Raw genomic sequence first — 19,055 nt, 5'->3', positions numbered from 1 at the left:
TTAGATATTAGTTGACAAAAGCATTTATATTAGGAAAAAATCACGAAACCTTTTCAACATTTGTTTTTAATTTCTTAATATTTATTTATATTTCAGTACTATGACTAACAGACTGACGGTCAAAGTAAATTACATACTGGATGCTCAGAACAACGGGAAATTTAATTTTGATAACTGCAAAAATTAAAAAAAAAACGGACCATAAACACCAAAGATATGAAGAAAAATGTGAAAAATATAAAAATAGCCAAAAACCTGCAAAAAGGCAGTCTGACCGCCATTGATGTGTTCTTGAAACGAAAGAAAATTTAATTTTGATATCTATAACTGAAAAACTTTGGAAATTGGGCCATAAACACCAAAGGTATGGAGAAAAATGTGAAGAAAAAAAACAAAAATAGCCTAAAACCTGCTTAAAGGCAGTCTGACCGTCATAGTTGTTTTCTTGAAACGACAGGAAATTTAATTTTGATTCTATAACTAAAAAAATTTTGGAAATCGGACCATAAACACCAAAGATATGGAGAAAAATGTGAAAAATACAAAAATAGCCTAAAACCTGCTAAAAAGCGGTCCTATCGCCATTGATGTTTTATAGTTAATTGTGCTCCTTGATAATGGAAATGTTGTCAAAAAAATTTCAGCCTTTAATCTTTTATAGGAGCCGAGAAAATCACGTTTCCCACAAACTAAGACGGACAGACGGACATTTCAAATTATAGAGTAGCTTCGCTACTAAAAATAAGGTAAAAAGATGTAAAATAATGTCTTATCAAGTAGTTTAGTGTCAGCACCCTAACAAAATATCATTACACAAGTATATCCGTTAACCCTTAAAAACTTCAACCAGATTGACTTTCAAAATATTAGTTTCTATTTCCATAACTTAGAGGCTGCCTTGCTTAAAATGGACGTGCACGCCCTTTTTTTATGCGTACAGAGTAGCTTTGCTACAATTATTTATTATTTATTAAATTGGAAAGTCTCCTAAAGAACAGAAAATTCTTTTATCATAAATCAGCATAAATAAGGACTAACTCTCCCTAAAGCACTAACATTCTAACCACAATCATAGAAAAGTTTTGCTTTTCTGCTAGCTTCTGGTTATAAGATAAAAAAAGATATTGAAAAATTTTATTTTATAGGAATCAGATTAACCATCTTTGTAATTATCAAAATTAAGATAGGAACCTTTTTGTTCTTTTCTATGCATTTTAGCTGTTGCATTTTAAGTTGTTTAAAGCAAAAAATAGTAAAGTTTTTTTGGATTTTTTAAATGGAATTAGTTACGTTGTGGTTTAATTTAGGTTAAAAAATTGAAAAACACAAATTATTAAAACACAGCGTCTGATTCCGGCTAATAATACAAAAAAAACATAGTAGCTGAATTAATTGATTCACTTTTACAAGAGAATTCTGGCAATGGTTAATTTATTTTACTTGAATATATTTATGAAGAAGAGCAGACAGTTGTTTTTATAATCCAAAAAGCAATATGACCTAAAGTAGAAAATCTATAATGTTAGCAGAGATGATTTTTGTTTCTTAATCTGAAGCAAGCATCTTAAAAATAGGCGGCTTTTTGAAAAGCATTGCTAATAAACACAGAATAGCAAATAAATATAAATTATACAGCAAAACAAGGATAACAGCATCCATAAGTAGCGAAGCTCAGAAATTATGAATGTATATTATGAATATATTTATCATATACCAGTGTCATCCTATATATTTGATGAAAAAGGGAAATGACGAAAACTTCAAAATCACGCAACCTTTAAATCACGAAAAATTAAAAATCTAGGAATCGATCTAGCAACACAATATATAAATAAATCTTAATGAAACTTGATGGAAATATGTAGACTATTAGCATATTCAATCCCTGATAATTTCAGCCGTAAATTTTGAATAGGAATTGAGAAAACAATAGAAAACCTAAAAAGCTAGGAATCGATCTAGCACCCCTATTAATAAAAAAATCGTAATAAAACTTAAGGAAAATATGTAAAATGTAAATTTAAGCAATCCCTGAAAATTTCAGCCCATTATCTTAAAAAGGAGTTGAGAAAATAAGAAAAACATGAAAATGTAGGAATCGATCTAGCACCCCAAATGACAGACGGTTGGACAAAACAATGTATAGATTAGATGGGCATATGTTATAAGAATCTTCACTAAAAATTTCGGATCTACTGCAGTTCACGGTAAAATATTGCTGGTAACGAATATTGCTAAAAATCTATGAATTTTAAAGGCTGCTAGCTGCCAAACGGCTGAACGTACAGATCATACCCGCACACCATTTTAAGCGGTATAAGAAGGCCTACAAATAATCTGGAATAGCCAAGATCCAATGATGCACAGGGAAAGCTTCGCAGAAGAAAAAAAGCGTAAAATAGGCTTTTTTCGCGCATTTCTCTGCACTGCGAGACAATTATGCATTATTGATTTATGGCTATTCCAGATTAGTTGTAGGCCTTCTTATGCCGCTTAAAACAGTGTGCGGTCATGATCTGTACGTTCAGCCGTTTGGCAGCTAGCAGCCTTTAAAATTCATAGATTTTTAGCAATATTTGTTACCAGCAATATTTTACCGTAAACTGCAGTAGATCCAAAATTTCAGCTGTCTATCTTTTATAGGAGCCGAGAAAATCACGTTTCCCCCACTTTGTCTCAGACGGACGGACGGACAGACGGACGGACATTTCGAATTATAGAGTAGCTTCGCTACTAAAAAAGTATGTCAACGATATACAAAATTAAAAGGAGGCTTGAATGAAAGTTTTTGTATTTTAATACTGTTGCAAGAACACAGTAATAGTGTCTGACTGATTATGACGTAACAAAAAAAATTTGCCAATGAGAGGCCGCTATTGACCAATGGTAAAATTTATAGTGGCCTCTCATTGGCTAATTTTTTTTGTTACGTCATAATCAGTCAGACACTATTACTGTGTTCCTGTTGCAATAGTTTTTTCTAAAAAATATTAAATTGACACAGAATGGTGAAATTTTATCTCTACATTCGTTGAGTACAATGTAAACATACATTGCTTTTAGCGTACTCTCATGCAGATTAAAGCCATTTAAAGGAATCACCTATATTTTAATGATACAACAGCCTATGGTCACCTGATTGAAGGCTTTCCTAAAAAGTACAACTCTTTCAGTTAAATGAAATTTTGAACAAGGATGAAAACAGCGAAGCTTTGAAATCAAACTGTAGAACAAACAAACATGAACACTTGTTGAAAACTTAATAAGCTAATCTAAAGGTATACACAGTATTGTATATAAACTTACTGCAAAAATGTGTAAATTCTGTTTATGGACATACTTATATTTTATTACATTGTAGAGATGCCTCACTTAAAATATTGTACTTTGCTGTCCTAGGAATCAAAAACAGATGAATAAAAAAATCAGCTTGTTTTCGATGGACGAACTGAATTTTGGTAACGATTAAAGAGTTGCTACGCTTTCTATATTATACCTAACTGTTACAGGAATCATCAAAGTTTGCATACATTCTTAGACTTCTGGGTACTTATTACAAATTATATTTTTAGTAATTGAACGTACTATTATGTATATATATGCAATCCGCCGAAAACCTATAACAGACATTATGATAGTTAAAAACCAATGATAAAGTTCTAGAATCATCTCGTTTTTTAAAAATCTGGATAGTAGTAGAGTACTCTACTTCAAATCAAAAGGTGGCACTTTTTACAGACATTCATCTTATTAGACTGGCCTGGGTTTAAGGATACAAATAATTATATACCAAGATTAAAATTTTATTATGCTCTGTATTAAAGTTAAAGGGACTCGGTGATTCTAAAATTAAAATTCTGCATCTTGTTGTTTAATGATAAAATATTAAATATCAGCGGCTTAGCCTATCACCCAATTTTGAACTTATTGCCTTCAAATTTAAAAATACGGTTGTGAATGTACTTAGACCAGGGCTTTGGTATGTAAAAAACATCATGACAATATCAAAAGAAGAAATAATATTTGACAATGAACTTTAACAAAAACTAGAAAAGAAGTAAATAGCCTAAAAACCACATCAAGATTTAATTTAAATTTGAGAATAAAAAAGCCTAAAACCACCCCGGGACCTATGTCAAGATACACTATGTAATAGAATAGATTAGTTCTTTATTGATTGCAGAAATACTTAAAACATTAACATTTAGTTGCTAAATCCTTCCAAGCTTGTCTATTTTTTTAATCAGAAATTTTCAAATTAGGCATAATCTGTCAAAAATTATGATTCTGATTATTATTATAATTTAAACGGACGAACACACCCTATAGTAGAAAAGCCTTGCTTTTAAAAAATGTAGTTGATCCACTTTAGTAAATGATTGACACACTGAACTAGTATATTTCTCTAATCTGTTAGTGAACACCGAGTTCCCCCTTTAGAGCTAAGACTTTACCATCCCTCACCCATATTGGGTGATAAATATACCAAACCAAATCGGTCTCAACCCCTTCATACCCACCGGGGGCTACTCGCCAAACATTTATATACTTATACTATTATACTTTTTGTGAGGGGGTGGGTTGCACTCTCTTCTTTATTATAAAATTTAACCACTTGCGGTGCGTAAAGCTTTTATTTATCAAATGTTTACTATGAACACAGTGTACATTTGAAAACTATAGGTTTATATAAATATGTACACATTTATTTTTTTGTAAGTCATGAAATTTCAACAATAATTGCGTTATAAAAATAATGTGTTTCTACAACGTAGTTCTTTATACCATTTACTCAAGCCTATATCTGACCTTACGAAAATTGGTTCAGTTTTTGAGGTCTTATTGGACACACAAACAAGTATTTGAATGTTAGTAATTAGGAATAAGGGTTTTGTGCTAGTATATGGATGGTAGAACCCCTAATTTTGTTAACCTATTAAAAAGTAATAAGCTTTTTTTGTCTGTAGCAAAGGATCTCGCTAACCACTGAGCCGATATGGTTCTCCTGTACAACGAAGCTTTAAATAAACCAGGGAAGGTTTTTAATCTGCTGTAACCTACTCCCAACTTATAAAAACTTGTCTCTTGTAATAAAAGGGAGACCTGTTAAATCTTGAAACAGAACACAGTAATAGTGTCTGACTGATTATGACGTAACAAAAAAAATTAGCCAATGAGAGGCCATTATAAATTTTACCATTGGTCAATAACGGCCTCTCATTGGCTAATTTTTTTTTGTTACGTCATAATCAGTCAGACACTATTACCACTATTAATGTGTTCCTTGAAACAGTGTGTCCACCTGAAATTTCAAAGCTAATATCGACTAAATGACACTGCTTAAAAGGATTCATGGTTAACATAATACCGACATACCATCATTCTACATTATTCTAAGATTTGTGGCATCTTTGTCCGTTTTGACTGTAGGACATCTTGACATTCATTTTGACTCTGGCCTAATGTTGATGCAATAATGGCACAAATTTTGACAGATATATTATATTTAGTGCATCGGGTTACTTTTTATTCTAACCTAACCTAACCAACAAGGTGAATAACGAAGTTAAATCAATACTAATGAGGAAATGGGAAGTTTGTTGCATTTGCAAAATAAAGAATTCTACCTAGCTGCGTGGAGCCCTCTCTATGAACTCTTTCGGATTCAATATTAAACAATGTACACAACATGTTGAAATTTTTAAGCAACGTATGCAGTTTGACTTATACAAACATACATATGTATATTTGTATATTTTCTTATATAAGAGTAGGGGTTACGCTCCTATAGGCCTCTAGGAGCACTAGAAAAGGGGGGGGGAGGGTTGAATTCTATAACCCAATTTTTTTTCAGAACTAATTTTAGTTTTTTTTAATTTTAGGGGTTAATTTTTTTCTAGGGGCGATTTCACTTGGAAGGGTGGTGGTATCCTCCCCTAAAATAGTTTTATAAGCAACGTATGAAGCTTGACATATACAAATGTGTATATTCTCTTATATAAGATAATTTTTCGCTATCTTAGTACAATTGCGTTACTAGGAATGTTTTATCTAAGTGCACGAATCATTTTCTGACTACGATATTCGCAATTATAAAAATATAACAATGGTGACACTATCCATAATAAACAAAGCACAGATAAAAACCATTTAGCAAAAATCGAGAAAAGTAATATAAACTTGCAGACAAATTTAAAGAAGATTCCAAAGATTTTTAGAATCTGATTTCTTATAGAAGTCGAAAAAATAGTATCAAACAAAATTAAATTATTTGATTAAATTCCCTCTAAATCAAAAATTCAATTTTTTAAAGACCATGACGAAATTTAAAATATTTTAGTGCCTCAAATTTCCCTTTGATCACAATTGATCACATATGTACAAATTAAAAATGTAACCCCAAATTATACAAAACTAGAGGTCCCCCCCCCCCTAGCATCCATGTACTTTTTATTCTAAATGGTAAGGAAGGCCAGAAAAATAGCCTAAAACCATCCAAAGACTTAAATCTAAAAATATGGCCTAAAATTATCTATGGATCTATTTGAAGCTTCCCTAAACAACACAGTAAATAATACTTTGATTTTTAATAGTTATTCTACTATACAACTTTACTTTGTCTGTCCAACCGTGATGAAATAAGGTAAATGGGATTTTCACAGCTGCTATTTCAGATAGTCTGGTAATTTTATAAATTTACTTGGCCCGTCAGAAAAGTTAATCATGCTACAAAAGGTTTCTTGATTTTATACAATTTGGTAAACGCATATTAATTCTCTCTTTTATGACCACTAAACATATACCCAGCAATCACTTTGTCCGTTTGTCCAACCATGATATTTTGTGCTCCGTTAATTTTGGATAATGTCAAAATTGTTTGTGGACAATTTCAATAGTATATAATTATTCAGTAGATGTTTTTTTCAGTATGGTTCTGAACTGGTTTTATTAGCGAAAATTATTTGAGCCATATTGGAAAAGATTTAACCTTTTGAAAAGTCATAACACCTTCGGTATGACCTGTTAATGTTAAAGATTACAAAATAACCAATGCAGCCCATCTCAAGAATTTATAAAAAAAAAGACGAAATTTTAGTTTCCCACAGAAAATTAGGTAAAAAATAGGAAATACTTTTGGCTACAAGCCAGGGAGGAAGGGTCCATTGACTGTAAATGTTATGTCAGATTTTCATGTACCCTGATAAAATAATGCTCACTAAAATAATGGTACCACCCATCCACCCACTTTACTCCATCCCCTCCCCTTCTATTGATGAACGAACTGAACAATAAATGAGGTCCACATTAGCAAACCAAATTAATGACAAATTTTCAGTATATCCTATATCCATTCAACTAGCAGTGATCAAACTTTCCACCAATAATATTTATCTTTAAAAGGGGTAATTTTGTTTATAATAATTGCAGTTTTACAACAAGTTACTGTCCATTGTCTTATCCCATAAAATCCCTGCTAACAGCCCAGTAACAGATACAAAAGAACAAAAAAACAAGGAAAAAAATTACCAAAGAATTCATTTTTTTAAATATGTGCTGAAGTCAGTAAGCATAGAATAAAGTTGATTGTTTTTTAACCTAGAGTAGTTTACAAAAAGCATTGTTATAAAAGCAAATATTTTTTTTATTCATAAAACTATTTTTTTCCTCGTTATTTTTATTGTCTTCGAGTTATATTTTTTAATTAACCCCCAAAATCTTTACTTACACTAAAGAATTGTTATAATAAATAATCAAATGAATCCAAATAATCAAAATAAAGCAACTAAGTATGAAATGAAATTATACTTCAAGTTAAAAATATGAAATTATTATACAGGAATTTTGATGATTGTTATCTAAAATGACACTAAAGTATTTTAACTTTTAAATGATATTTATAAGATGATATAGCTTCTAAATAATTGATCTTTATATAGACTTGACACAAAGTCAAAGGAACAGGGTGACATACATGTAAGATTAAAATTAAGTAAAGTTTTGGATTGACATAGAGAAGAATTGCAGGGGAGCTTCGCCTGTAAAAAAATCTCCATCAAAAGCTTAATATTGTGAGCATATGGAATTTCCGGAGTTCAAAGTATATCAACTTTAAACAATCTACATAGTTGTACAATAACAAGATAGTTATCACCTTAGGTAGCGGCGCAACAACACAATCATAATTTTTAAATACTAATGTCTTGTCTTATTTATGACAGCCAACTTGTCAATCAGGGAATCTAGGTACCTCTACTCATTCCCGTTATACAGCAACCTTTGATTGACTTTCTCATAGATAGATGAATTATTCCTACGACTGTAGCATAAAACGCATCGCATCTGCTAGTCGTTGGGGAGGTGTTGGGTTCGAATCTCAACTTAAGACAAAATCAAGACGTTAAAATTTGTACCTACTGCTGCTATGTCAGAAGCAAATTATCAGTAGAAAGAGATGGGGAAATGCTTTTGCCCAAAACAGGCGCAACTCATTACCAACTCAATTAGGACTTCCTAGCAATAGAGAAAATATAGATATAGAAATGTAACTAGAGAATTGAATGTAAGAGTACAGAGTGAATTATAGAGTAGTTACTAGTTGTGTTACTCAAATGAGAAAGAGTGATTTTGCCTTTAAGATTAAAGATCATTTGAGAAGTGAGTTAAAATCTAAATTTATTGCTCATTTCTAGACATATATGATTGTGTTAGCTTGATAAATTGATAGCACAAATAAAACAAGGAAGACAAAAAGATGATCCGTTGTCAGCTTCATTTTATGAGAAAATTCAGGCACCGTCCTGCTGCCCTTAGATACCTTAGCGTCCAGCCGCCTTGATTTCTCTAGAATTTTGTCTTTGGTTTATCCTTATACTAAAGTAACAGGATGTCTGTGTGTGTATCTGTGTGTCTGTACCGAAGGATCTCGCTAACCGCTGAACCGATCGGGTTCTCCTTAACAGGGTAGCTTCTCATAAGTCCCGGGATGGTTTATAACTATTTTGGGGGAGGGTACCACCACCCTCCCAAGAGAAATGACAAAAAAATCGAAATTTTTTTAAATTTAGGGGAGACTTCAACGTCAAATAAGGTGGTATCGTACATAAAAAATTAACTTTAACAAACAAAAACATTTAAAGTGCCACTAGAGGCCTCTAGGGGCGTAGCCGCTAGTAGTAAATATTGGACTACCCCTACCCTTTATTTTTTAGTGTTTTTTTGTCCCTACTTATTTTGGGTTGTACCGTAACAACTCTCTAAAAAGTTTTAAAAAACCTCACCGTGGGCTAGAATTGAATCAAGACAAAAGTAAGTGCCGAGCCCTGGGACTTATGTGTGGTGAAAATAGACATAAAACCATGATTATTCCAGGTAAAACCAAAATATTTCAGCGGGGGCTTTTTGAGAAAATTAGATTTGAAAATTTCAAATTCAATTTTCACCCCCTAGGAGTTGCCGCATAATCATGACAAGAAAAGCAAATATTATTTATTTTAAATTTTGAACAACTTTGCTTTTATGAAGTCTTTTATAAAACCTCTCTATATATGATTTATTTTAGGCTGAATTTTCGTGACCTTTGCAAAGCAATTGATAAAAATGGCCATTAATTAACTCCCTTTTGGAGTGATTTTATGAAGAACATTATAAAAGCATAGTTGTTCAAAATTTAAAATAAATAATAATAATTTAAAATATTTGCTTTTCTTGTCATGATTATGCGGCAACTCCTAGGGGGTGAAAATTGAACTTGAAGTTTTTAAATCTAATTTTCTCAAAAAGCCCCCGCTGAAATATTTTGGTTTTACCTGGAATAATCATGGTCTTATGTCTATTTTCACCATACATAGGTCCCAGGGCTCGGCACTTACTTTTGTCTTGATTCAATTCTAGCCCACAGTGACCTGTGTTTAAAAAAACCTATTAAGCCCCCCTTAACATTGTTGAATGATTAGCCCAGCTATTTATAAGATATTACTGGACAGACAAACATCCAACTACAGAAATCTGCTGTCATTATGTCTAAACAAAAAACAACAAAAAAAAAATATCGTAGTATACAGAAAAATTCCACAAAATCAAGTTTCATTGTTTAATACGTTTGCACTATTCAATGCCTATATATATGTGTATTTCTTAACCTAATAGAATAAATAAAAAAAGCTCACCCATAACAAAACCACAAACTCCCATAACACGGATAGATTAAAAAGAAAAGATCCACATACAAATAATAATTTAAATATGTAATTAAACCTTTTGTAGCAACGCCAATAAAAATGTATAACATTTTCAATACACCCCAAGTAATGGTCAAGGGATGTTGCAAGGGAAGTATTAAATAATTGAACATATAAAAAGCTACACTGTAAAGGAGAATCATTTAGTTTCAGTGGTTAGCGAGATCCTTCGCTACAGGCACAAAAGCTTACTACTTTATATAATATGATTGATTTATTTTCTTTGCCGGTATATTACGAAAATGTACTGACTAATGATTAATTTAATCATTTGAAAATTTTTGACTGTTGAAAAATTGGTGTAATGTTGAGGTTAAAAAGTTTTCCTACAAACGAAACATTCCTAGTTAATTCCTATACATGAAATTATACTAACAGTAACTGTAACTAATTCGCTTTCGGGTTGCAATTTTCTTATATAGAAACTTTTTTCCATTATTATAAGCAAAATTAAGTGCATTTGCTCGTTTTTAAACCATCAACGCCAAGTTACTTAGTTTGATAACATGAAAATTCATATGCTTCTCGAAAATTGTGACAGAGCGAGGGAAACTAAGTGTTATAGAATTGATTACTCTGCTTTTCAAAAAACAAGAAAAAATTCAAGAATTGTAATGTATGAGTACAACAGAGCTAGATCCACTGTTACTATATCAACATACAATTGTACTATTAAAATAACGTTGTCATGATGATAAAATGTCAATAATGGCCACTTTTAAATAAATGAATACATAATTGTTGATAAAAACAATTGGATTTTTTTAAAACTTCTAAATGATTTAAGTGTTTTAAGGCTTCTTATCAGTGCAGGGCTCGACAGCCATGCGTCAGCCGCATGTAAGCCCCAGGGAAATCAACCTTTAACAATTTTAAAATCAGCTGTAAGTCTTGACTGACCCAAATAAGACAATCCCAAAGCATCCAAACGGGTTTAAACTTGAGACTAGGTCGAGGCTACTTTTTAGGGTTTTTATGAGACTTGAGAAAATGAGGTTTCGTGAGTTTCAGTACTAAATGAACAGGCCCTTTACCTTTCCCTTATCCTTTACCTGTGCAAGTGTAAATCAATTTTTCGATGGGCTTCGCGCTAACTTATGTAGTGACGTTGTTTAGACACAAACGTCACAAACGAATATGTTGATGTTATTTTAGGACTGAGAGTGTAAATATTGTTATCGCTAACGCGTTAGCAATTGTACAATTTTTATTTAGTAAGCTTTTTTAAGTAGCGAAGCTATTATAGAACCTTCTCTGTAGGCCTGTGACTATATGTGCTGCTCTGGGGAAAAGTGAGCGTTTGTTTTTAATACAGATAGACGTCTTGAACATTGAAATTTTGTACAGGTGAGTATATTTTCTTCAACTTACATTGTAAGTCCGTTCTTTAACCCATGTAAAGGAAATTTTATTTTATTGGGGAATATAACTTTATTTTGTTGTTCTTTAAAGTGTGTTTTTAAAATTTCCTAGTAAATATTTACTATAGAATTTACTTTTTTTGGCTATTAATTTGTACAGCCTTTAAATTTCCATGGCGAAAATCAAATCAGAAGGAAATGTTGTTTAATTGGCTTTTATGATAAAAGCAAAAATTGCATGTAAAGATTTTCTTGGTCCATCAACTCTTAAGGGTCATATATAACATTTCCAATTTCTATTTTCCTAAACTTATGGATGTTGTTATCCTTGTTTATTTATAATTACCAAATCACACGTCATGAATGAAGTCAAATTCTATTTACCTAAATTAATGTGACTGTGTGACATTTATTTACAAAAATAGAATTAATAAATTAAAAAACTAGATAAACTACCTTTTTAAAAGAATTACTAAGCAGCCGAAAATTTAACAACGTCTCGGCTACGCAGCTTAAAGGTTAAAAAATTATTTTATAAGGAGTTTATACTAAATCTGGCTATAAAGTCTAACGTTCATCTACAGCCAGGCGGATGAGTCCTACTGTTTAAAACTGTAGTACTTTGAATTTATTGTTCAAACCCTTAAGGTTCTTTCTAAATTATCTGGCCGCTCTATATAAACAAGGATGACAACATCCATAAAAGCGAAGCACTGAAACGGTAGGACAAACGGACATTAACACTTGTATAGTGTTAAAACTGAATAATCAGGATATAAATGTATAAGAGTCAAAGCAAAATTGTAAGTAAATTTGTTGAAAAACTGCTTGATTCAGGATAATGTTTATGGACATACTTACATTTTTAGGACTTTATTATAGAGTTGATAATATACTTTGTTGTCCCAGGATTCAATATACCAAAAGTCAGATCAATCGGATGATTAGATCACGTAAAAATTTGTTGTTAAAAAAGTAAAAAAATCAACATGTTTAAAATGGACGTTCGGACTTTTTGGTAATGATTATAGAGTTGCTACGCTTTCTAAATCGTACCTTACTACTAAAGGAATCACAATGCAAAATTTGAAATCGATAGAACAATTCTAACATGCCTAAATTAACGAAAAGAGCTATCTCTCTGTGACGGACGGACGGACGGACGGACGGACGGACGGACCGACCCTAATTATAGAAAAGCTTCGCTTTTAAAAATAAAATGCAGAAAAAAGTTGACACTGAAATTGACACCAGCTAAACCTGTAAAGTAAAATCATAATTTTAAAAGTTCAGGTGGTTTAGAGGCTCAGCTCTAGTTGCTGAATAAGAAATTTTACAAAATTCTTTTTATAGTCCATTTAGCTGTCTGTTAAGCAGCTGCACTTCTAATGATTGCCTTTATATCTACAATAAAGCTGCTATATTGAGCTGTTGACGTGTTTGACTTCTGACGTCTGTCTAATATCTATAAGCTAACTTATCTTCTTAATTGAATGCAACAAAAGATGGAATCATAAAAATTAGGTAGACCTACACACAATGAGCAAGTTTTAACTGGATGGTAGACAGTTTTAAGGAACACTTTGATTAAACTACTTTGATTCAATTCAATTTAAATTAATCTTAATACAAAAAGTCACAAAACCTTGTAATGTATTTTTTTAATTCCTCTCTTGGTATGATTTTATAAATTTATTAAATCGTTTTATAAATGAGTGTTGACGATAAAGAAATACAAATATCAAGGATTAGTCCCTGTTCAGTAGGCCCAGACCATATGCATAAAACGGGAACCACTTTTTTATTTTCCTATCCGCAGACAACTTACTAACAAGGATGACAACATCCATAAAAGCGAAGCACTGAAACGGTAGGACAAACGGACATTAACACTTATATAGTGTCTGAACTGAATAATCAGAATATAAAAGTATAAGAGTCGAAGCAAAATTGTAAGTAAATTTGTTGAAAAACTGCGTGATACATGATAATGTTTATGGACATACTTACATTTTTAGGACTTGATTATAAAGTTGCTTCGCTTATGATATTGTTCTTTGTTGTCCCAGGAATCAATATACCAAAAATCAGATCAAACGGTTATTTAGATCACATAAAAATTTGTTGTTAAAAAAGTAGAAAAATCAATATGTTTAAAATGGACGTACGGACATTCTGGTAATGATTATAGAGTTGATACGCTTTCTAAATCGTACCTAACTACTGCAGGAATCATCATGCAAAGTTTGAAATCGATAGGACAATTCTAACATGCCTAAATTAACGAAAAAAAGCTATCTATTTCGGACGGACGGACCTACCCTAATTATATTTAGAAAGCTTCGTTCTTAAAAAGCAATGCAATAAATATATATTTATAAGTGGGTCAAAAAACATTAGCTTTCGAGATATTACAGTTCCTGGAAAGTCTTGTAATGCAGAGAAAGAGGGGACAAGAAGCTGTTTATTTATACACAAGTCCCAAAAGTTTTATAACAACGTTTTCTTATTCGTTGGCTTAACAACATTGGAGACTTTTCATACATTTTTATTTTTTAGTTATTAAAATGATTGTCCATACGTTTTAACCGCTAATTGTAATCTACTGAAGGGGTAATTTTGTGTATTAACATTGGGGATTTACATCAATTAGTCGGCCATTGTCTTATCCCTTTAGATCCCTGCCTGTAATGTATGTATGTAGCCTTGATTCTCTGAAGTTAGGAGTCAGATGCACGAGGAGATTGGAGAATCCTTTGACCAATCCTAGATTGGTAAGCTTCGCGCACAGCTGAGTGTATTCTATGTTACATCACAAGTAACCCGCAATTCTCGTGGAAGCTACACAATTATTACATCACCCTGGCCTAGAGTTTTGGCAGGTGTTTCATATTGGGCCACACTAATTAATGGCACTCTCATATGAATGAGGAGCATGGACGAGGGAAAGCACGATTACAGTTGCTTGATAGGTAGGATCCTAACTTCCTACAAATCTCCCCCCTTACAACCTAAGGGCATCACAGGGAAGGTTGTGTGATTATATTCTGGCAAATTGCAACAACATTTGTCTTCCAAGTGCAATATCTATGAGGGGACTTGAACTCGAATTTTTCCCAACCACAGCGTAGTGCGCTAACCACTACTCTATGGGACTCCCTGCCTGTATTAAAAGTGCGCCGCACCGCAGAGTGAGAGGTTGAGTATGGGTGGATTTTTTTGGCTTATTCGGAATTTGGCCAAACTAAAAAACAATTATTTCTGTAATTTTCTATACCCTGCTTTATTTTATTGATTAAAAATATTAAATAATGAGGTCAGGTTGCATGATTTACATGACATAATTTCTATTATCCACATTCTTGTTTTTCCTTTTATTTACATAGAAAAATAATTTAGAATTAATCAGCATATACCAACAACCAAATTAATTCGAGAAAAAAAATTCACAAAGCTGTCGGTGTGTGGGGGGTAGGGGGGGGGGGGACAAATAGTAGAATTGACGACCTTTACATCTGCCCCCCAAATATTATTTTTAATTTATTTAGCTTGTTGGCTATACCTTATTCCTGAGAATTAATAGAATAATAATCTTCAGGATTAAATCCTTTAGCGTCGGGTGTGGTGAATGACGAATTTTGTTAAAACTGTTAAATTCATGTTTAGGTTATTTCAGGTATATGTTTGAATGGTCAGGTAAATTTTGGGATACGTGAAATTCTAGGGATCTATAAGGGGTAATACACTGGAAGATTAATTAATGTCCAAACAATTGTGATAAACAAAATTTATTCTTAAACAAATTAAAATTGTTGGTAGGAGAGTTTAGGCACTGATTTAGATAATAAAAATAAGGGAACATGTTATCCAAAACTTTGGAAATGAATATAGGTTCCAGTCCATTGGTCCTTTAATTCCTTCCAGGTGGAACCTTGTAATAATTCCAATATAGAAATGATTTTTAAAAGCGAAGCTTTTCTATAATTAGGGTATGTCCGTACGTCGGTCACGTACAGTTAGCTCTTTTCGTTAATTAAAACAGTTACAGTTGTACTACCGATTTCAATCTTTGCATGATGATTCCTATTATCACAAGGTGTTATAAGCGAAGCATCCCATAATTAAGTCCTAAAAGTGTGTCCTTATTTAAGAAGTTTGACAACAAATTTACTTACAATTTTATTTAGACTTATGCATTTATATTCTGCATTTTTAGTTCTGACACTCTACAAGTTTTAATGTTCGTTTGTCCTACCATTTCAGAGCTTTGCTTTTATGGATGTTGTCATCCTTGTTTTGTCTATACTGGCAGGATTAAATGAAAAAATATATAATAAATGAAATTTGTATTTAAATTGTAAATGAAATCAATAATTTATTTTTAACACTTTTACTTGCTTGTTTACTGTTTTTCTACAGTAATTTTTCTATGAATTTTATTTGATTCCTCTCATTGACCAAACAAACATTTATTTATATTTTCTCTAAAGTATGGAAGCTGTTTAAAGATCGTCCTCTTTGTAAGATTTATAGATTTCTCAATTTTATGCCAATAACTAATTTTTAAGGTCTTTTCGACATATTAGTAAGTATTTTTAGCATTGATAAAGTTAAAAGTCTATGAAAAATTGGTTTTATTCATAATAAATTAATGTGTTTTTTTATGAATTGAAAGTTTAGGTTAAAACTAAGGGTTTGGCAGGAAGAGAGGGGATGTGGGAAGGGAGTGGGAGAAAGAAATTAGAAATAAGCCGGGGGCATGGAGGCATTTAAAGAGGGGCACTGTGGGAATTCAGAAGAGTTTTTAATTCTCGGAAAACTTAATGTTAACAATATACGTTTTAGAAGTTTATAGAAATGTGACATATTTAATTGTAATAGGAGATTTTTAGAGAAATAGTTGAAACCATTTATATTTTTATTTTTATTGCATCACATATTTGCAAATCCAACCTCTAAATCATATGAAGAAAGCTACCCTGAAATGTCCTAATGTGAAGAAAGCCACTCTCAAATGTCCTAATGTAAAGAAAGCTACACTTAAATGTTCAAATGTGAAGAAAACTAACCTCAAATGTCCTTATGTGAAGAAAGTTAACCTCAATTGTCCTTATGTGAAGAAAGCTAACCTTAAATGTTCTAAATGTGAAGAAAACAACCCTCAAATGTCATAAATGTGTAGAAAACAACCCTCAAATGTTCTAATGTAAAAAAAGCCACTCTCACATAGGAAAATGTCTCTAATCTATAATAAATATTACAACGAACATTAGTAACTTTTAAAAAATTTATTGATTGTATGTATTGTATAAAAAAAGTATATCAATCAAAAATCATATAATAATTACAATGGGAATTGAAGAGATATTTGATAATTTATATTGTTAAAGACATTATAACCAAATCCTCCTCATGAACTCTTGTAAATAGCTATTATTATCATATACGCCTCTTTTTAAGAATTCTATAAATTGCTCCTACCTATTTTCACACACTTTAATGCATTGAATGGATTATTATATAAAGAAATTAATTAATCTAAACCTAAATATATCTCTTTCTACACCTAAAATCCCTCCAACAACTCGATATCTTGTAAATTTAAAGGGTGAAGAACTCCACCCTCAAATAGTGTACTGTGAAGGAGGCTAACCCCCTTCATGTGAGCCAATTTCTCTGTCTCTTGTATGATAATTGACACCAAAAAGTCAAAAGTAGGCAAAAGTTTCACTGTGTCAAAGGACAAGAGCGACGACAGAGAAGGAAATGGACCTGTAAAATAGGGCATGGGGGATTACCCCTTACCCCCTCCCCCCTCCTCTCCACACAGCAGGTAAATGATATTTCAGAGTTCTACAGAGAGTGAGTGAGTGTCAGTTCAGTTCAGTGTGATCAGCTGTTCAGCTGGAGTAACATGTTCACAGTTAATGTACTGTAGTGATGTGGGTTCTCAACTTGATAACCCAATTTTCACTCAATATAATTATTAAAATATAATAATCAACTGAAGTTAATTAATTGTTGTGATACAAGTATTTCTTGCATCATAACTTGACCACTGTGTGTGTGAAGCTGCTCTCTAGCCTATCACCTGATTGATAGGAAAGGTTAATATTACAGTTACTATATATATAAGTAGCAGGTTAATCCAACTCCTGTGATAATTATGGAGGCTCACGACTATGAACACCACAGAAATCTTACTCTCATGTTCTTCCTTGAGAAGCTGCTTGATAAAGGAGGTAATATTATTATATTTTCCTAATTATAACCTAGAAATTTCTCCTGATAAGCCCGTCATAAATATGGAATAACTGTGCTTTGAAAGTACATAAAAACCTCATGTCTTTTTACCACTTTTCTGTCACTAGCTAGCTATTTTCATTTTGTCCCTGTAAAAAAAAATATTTTTTAACATTAAGATTTAAATTAATACTTTTCAAAATTCTAAGAATTTTACCGACAATGAAATATAAATGTTTATTAGGTATATTTATTTGTAAATATCGAGAAACTATAAGCGGACCAATAAAATCCTGTTTTTTTACAGTAGAATTTTAATGAAACTTAAACTTTAAAATGCAAGTATAGCTTGTTTAAATATAACTGAAAATTTGTATGAACAGATCAGAGGTGGATTTTTAAAAAAATTGCCCCACTAATCGCTTAGTGGGGCAAAATTGTTTTCGTGAAAAATCCACCAAAATCACATTAAAATCTACAAAAATTAAACAAAATCATAGAATGGTTATTAACATATGATTTTGTTTAATTTTTGTAGATTTTAATGCGATTTTGGTGGATTTTTCACGAAAACAATTTTGTTTAAGAATCCACCTCAGATCACAAATTAAAACCTAAGGTTTTAAATATTCTAAACCTACATCGTGTGTAAGCCTATTTATCTCAAAACTGAAAATCGATGTATTTATATAATAATGTGCTATTTACCGTATAAGTTTAGTTAAATGCCAAAATATTTAAATATTTTTTTAAATAAACTTTTTATTCAAGTTTTGATTTGTGCTAAAGTTAAGGAAAGTGAAATGTAAGCAAGAAAATTTTTAGAATATTTCGTGAAATTGTTGGTGTAAATATGCACTTTATGTTTGTTGCTAACTATCAAGATTTTATTGAGGCGGTGATTTCATCAATTTTGTTATATGTATAAATTTTATTTAGAAGGGGGGAGGGGTATAGATTTATATTAGTAACCAAAGTTTCAAAAGAATGTTCTTTTATTCGATTGTTTAAAAAAATTGAGGTACTTCTATTATATCTTGATTGGTTGGTAAAAACTCATCACAATTGGGGTGCACATCAATTTATCGTTCATTTTCCTTTTCCTTAAGATTTCTGCGTTTTATTTGAATTTTTAAAACAACTCTAACAACAGGTGCGTGCATAGAAAAAAACCAGGGGGGGGGAGGGCAGTAATACAAAAAGAAAAGGAGTC

General features: G+C 31.7%; 1 protein-coding gene across 1 annotated transcript in view; it reads left to right on the top strand.

Moving 5' to 3' along the window:
• Positions 1-17,614: 17,614 nt before the first annotated feature.
• egl (Egl_like_exo domain-containing protein) overlaps positions 17,615-19,055 on the top strand; it is a 71,539-nt gene continuing 70,098 nt past the window's right edge. Inside the window, exon 1 of the mRNA XM_080159240.1 lies at positions 17,615-17,841. Coding sequence (XP_080015366.1) covers positions 17,766-17,841 — 76 coding nt within the window. The 5' untranslated portion in view covers positions 17,615-17,765. The remainder of the gene's footprint in view (positions 17,842-19,055) is intronic.

The sequence above is a fragment of the Acartia tonsa genome, chromosome 4 (genome assembly GCF_053477335.1).
Source record: "Acartia tonsa isolate MP-2025a chromosome 4, ASM5347733v1, whole genome shotgun sequence".
Taxonomy (NCBI): Eukaryota; Metazoa; Arthropoda; class Copepoda; order Calanoida; family Acartiidae; genus Acartia; species Acartia tonsa.
The sequence above is the reverse complement of the archived record's forward strand: the minus strand, read 5'-3'. Positions and strand labels throughout refer to the sequence as shown.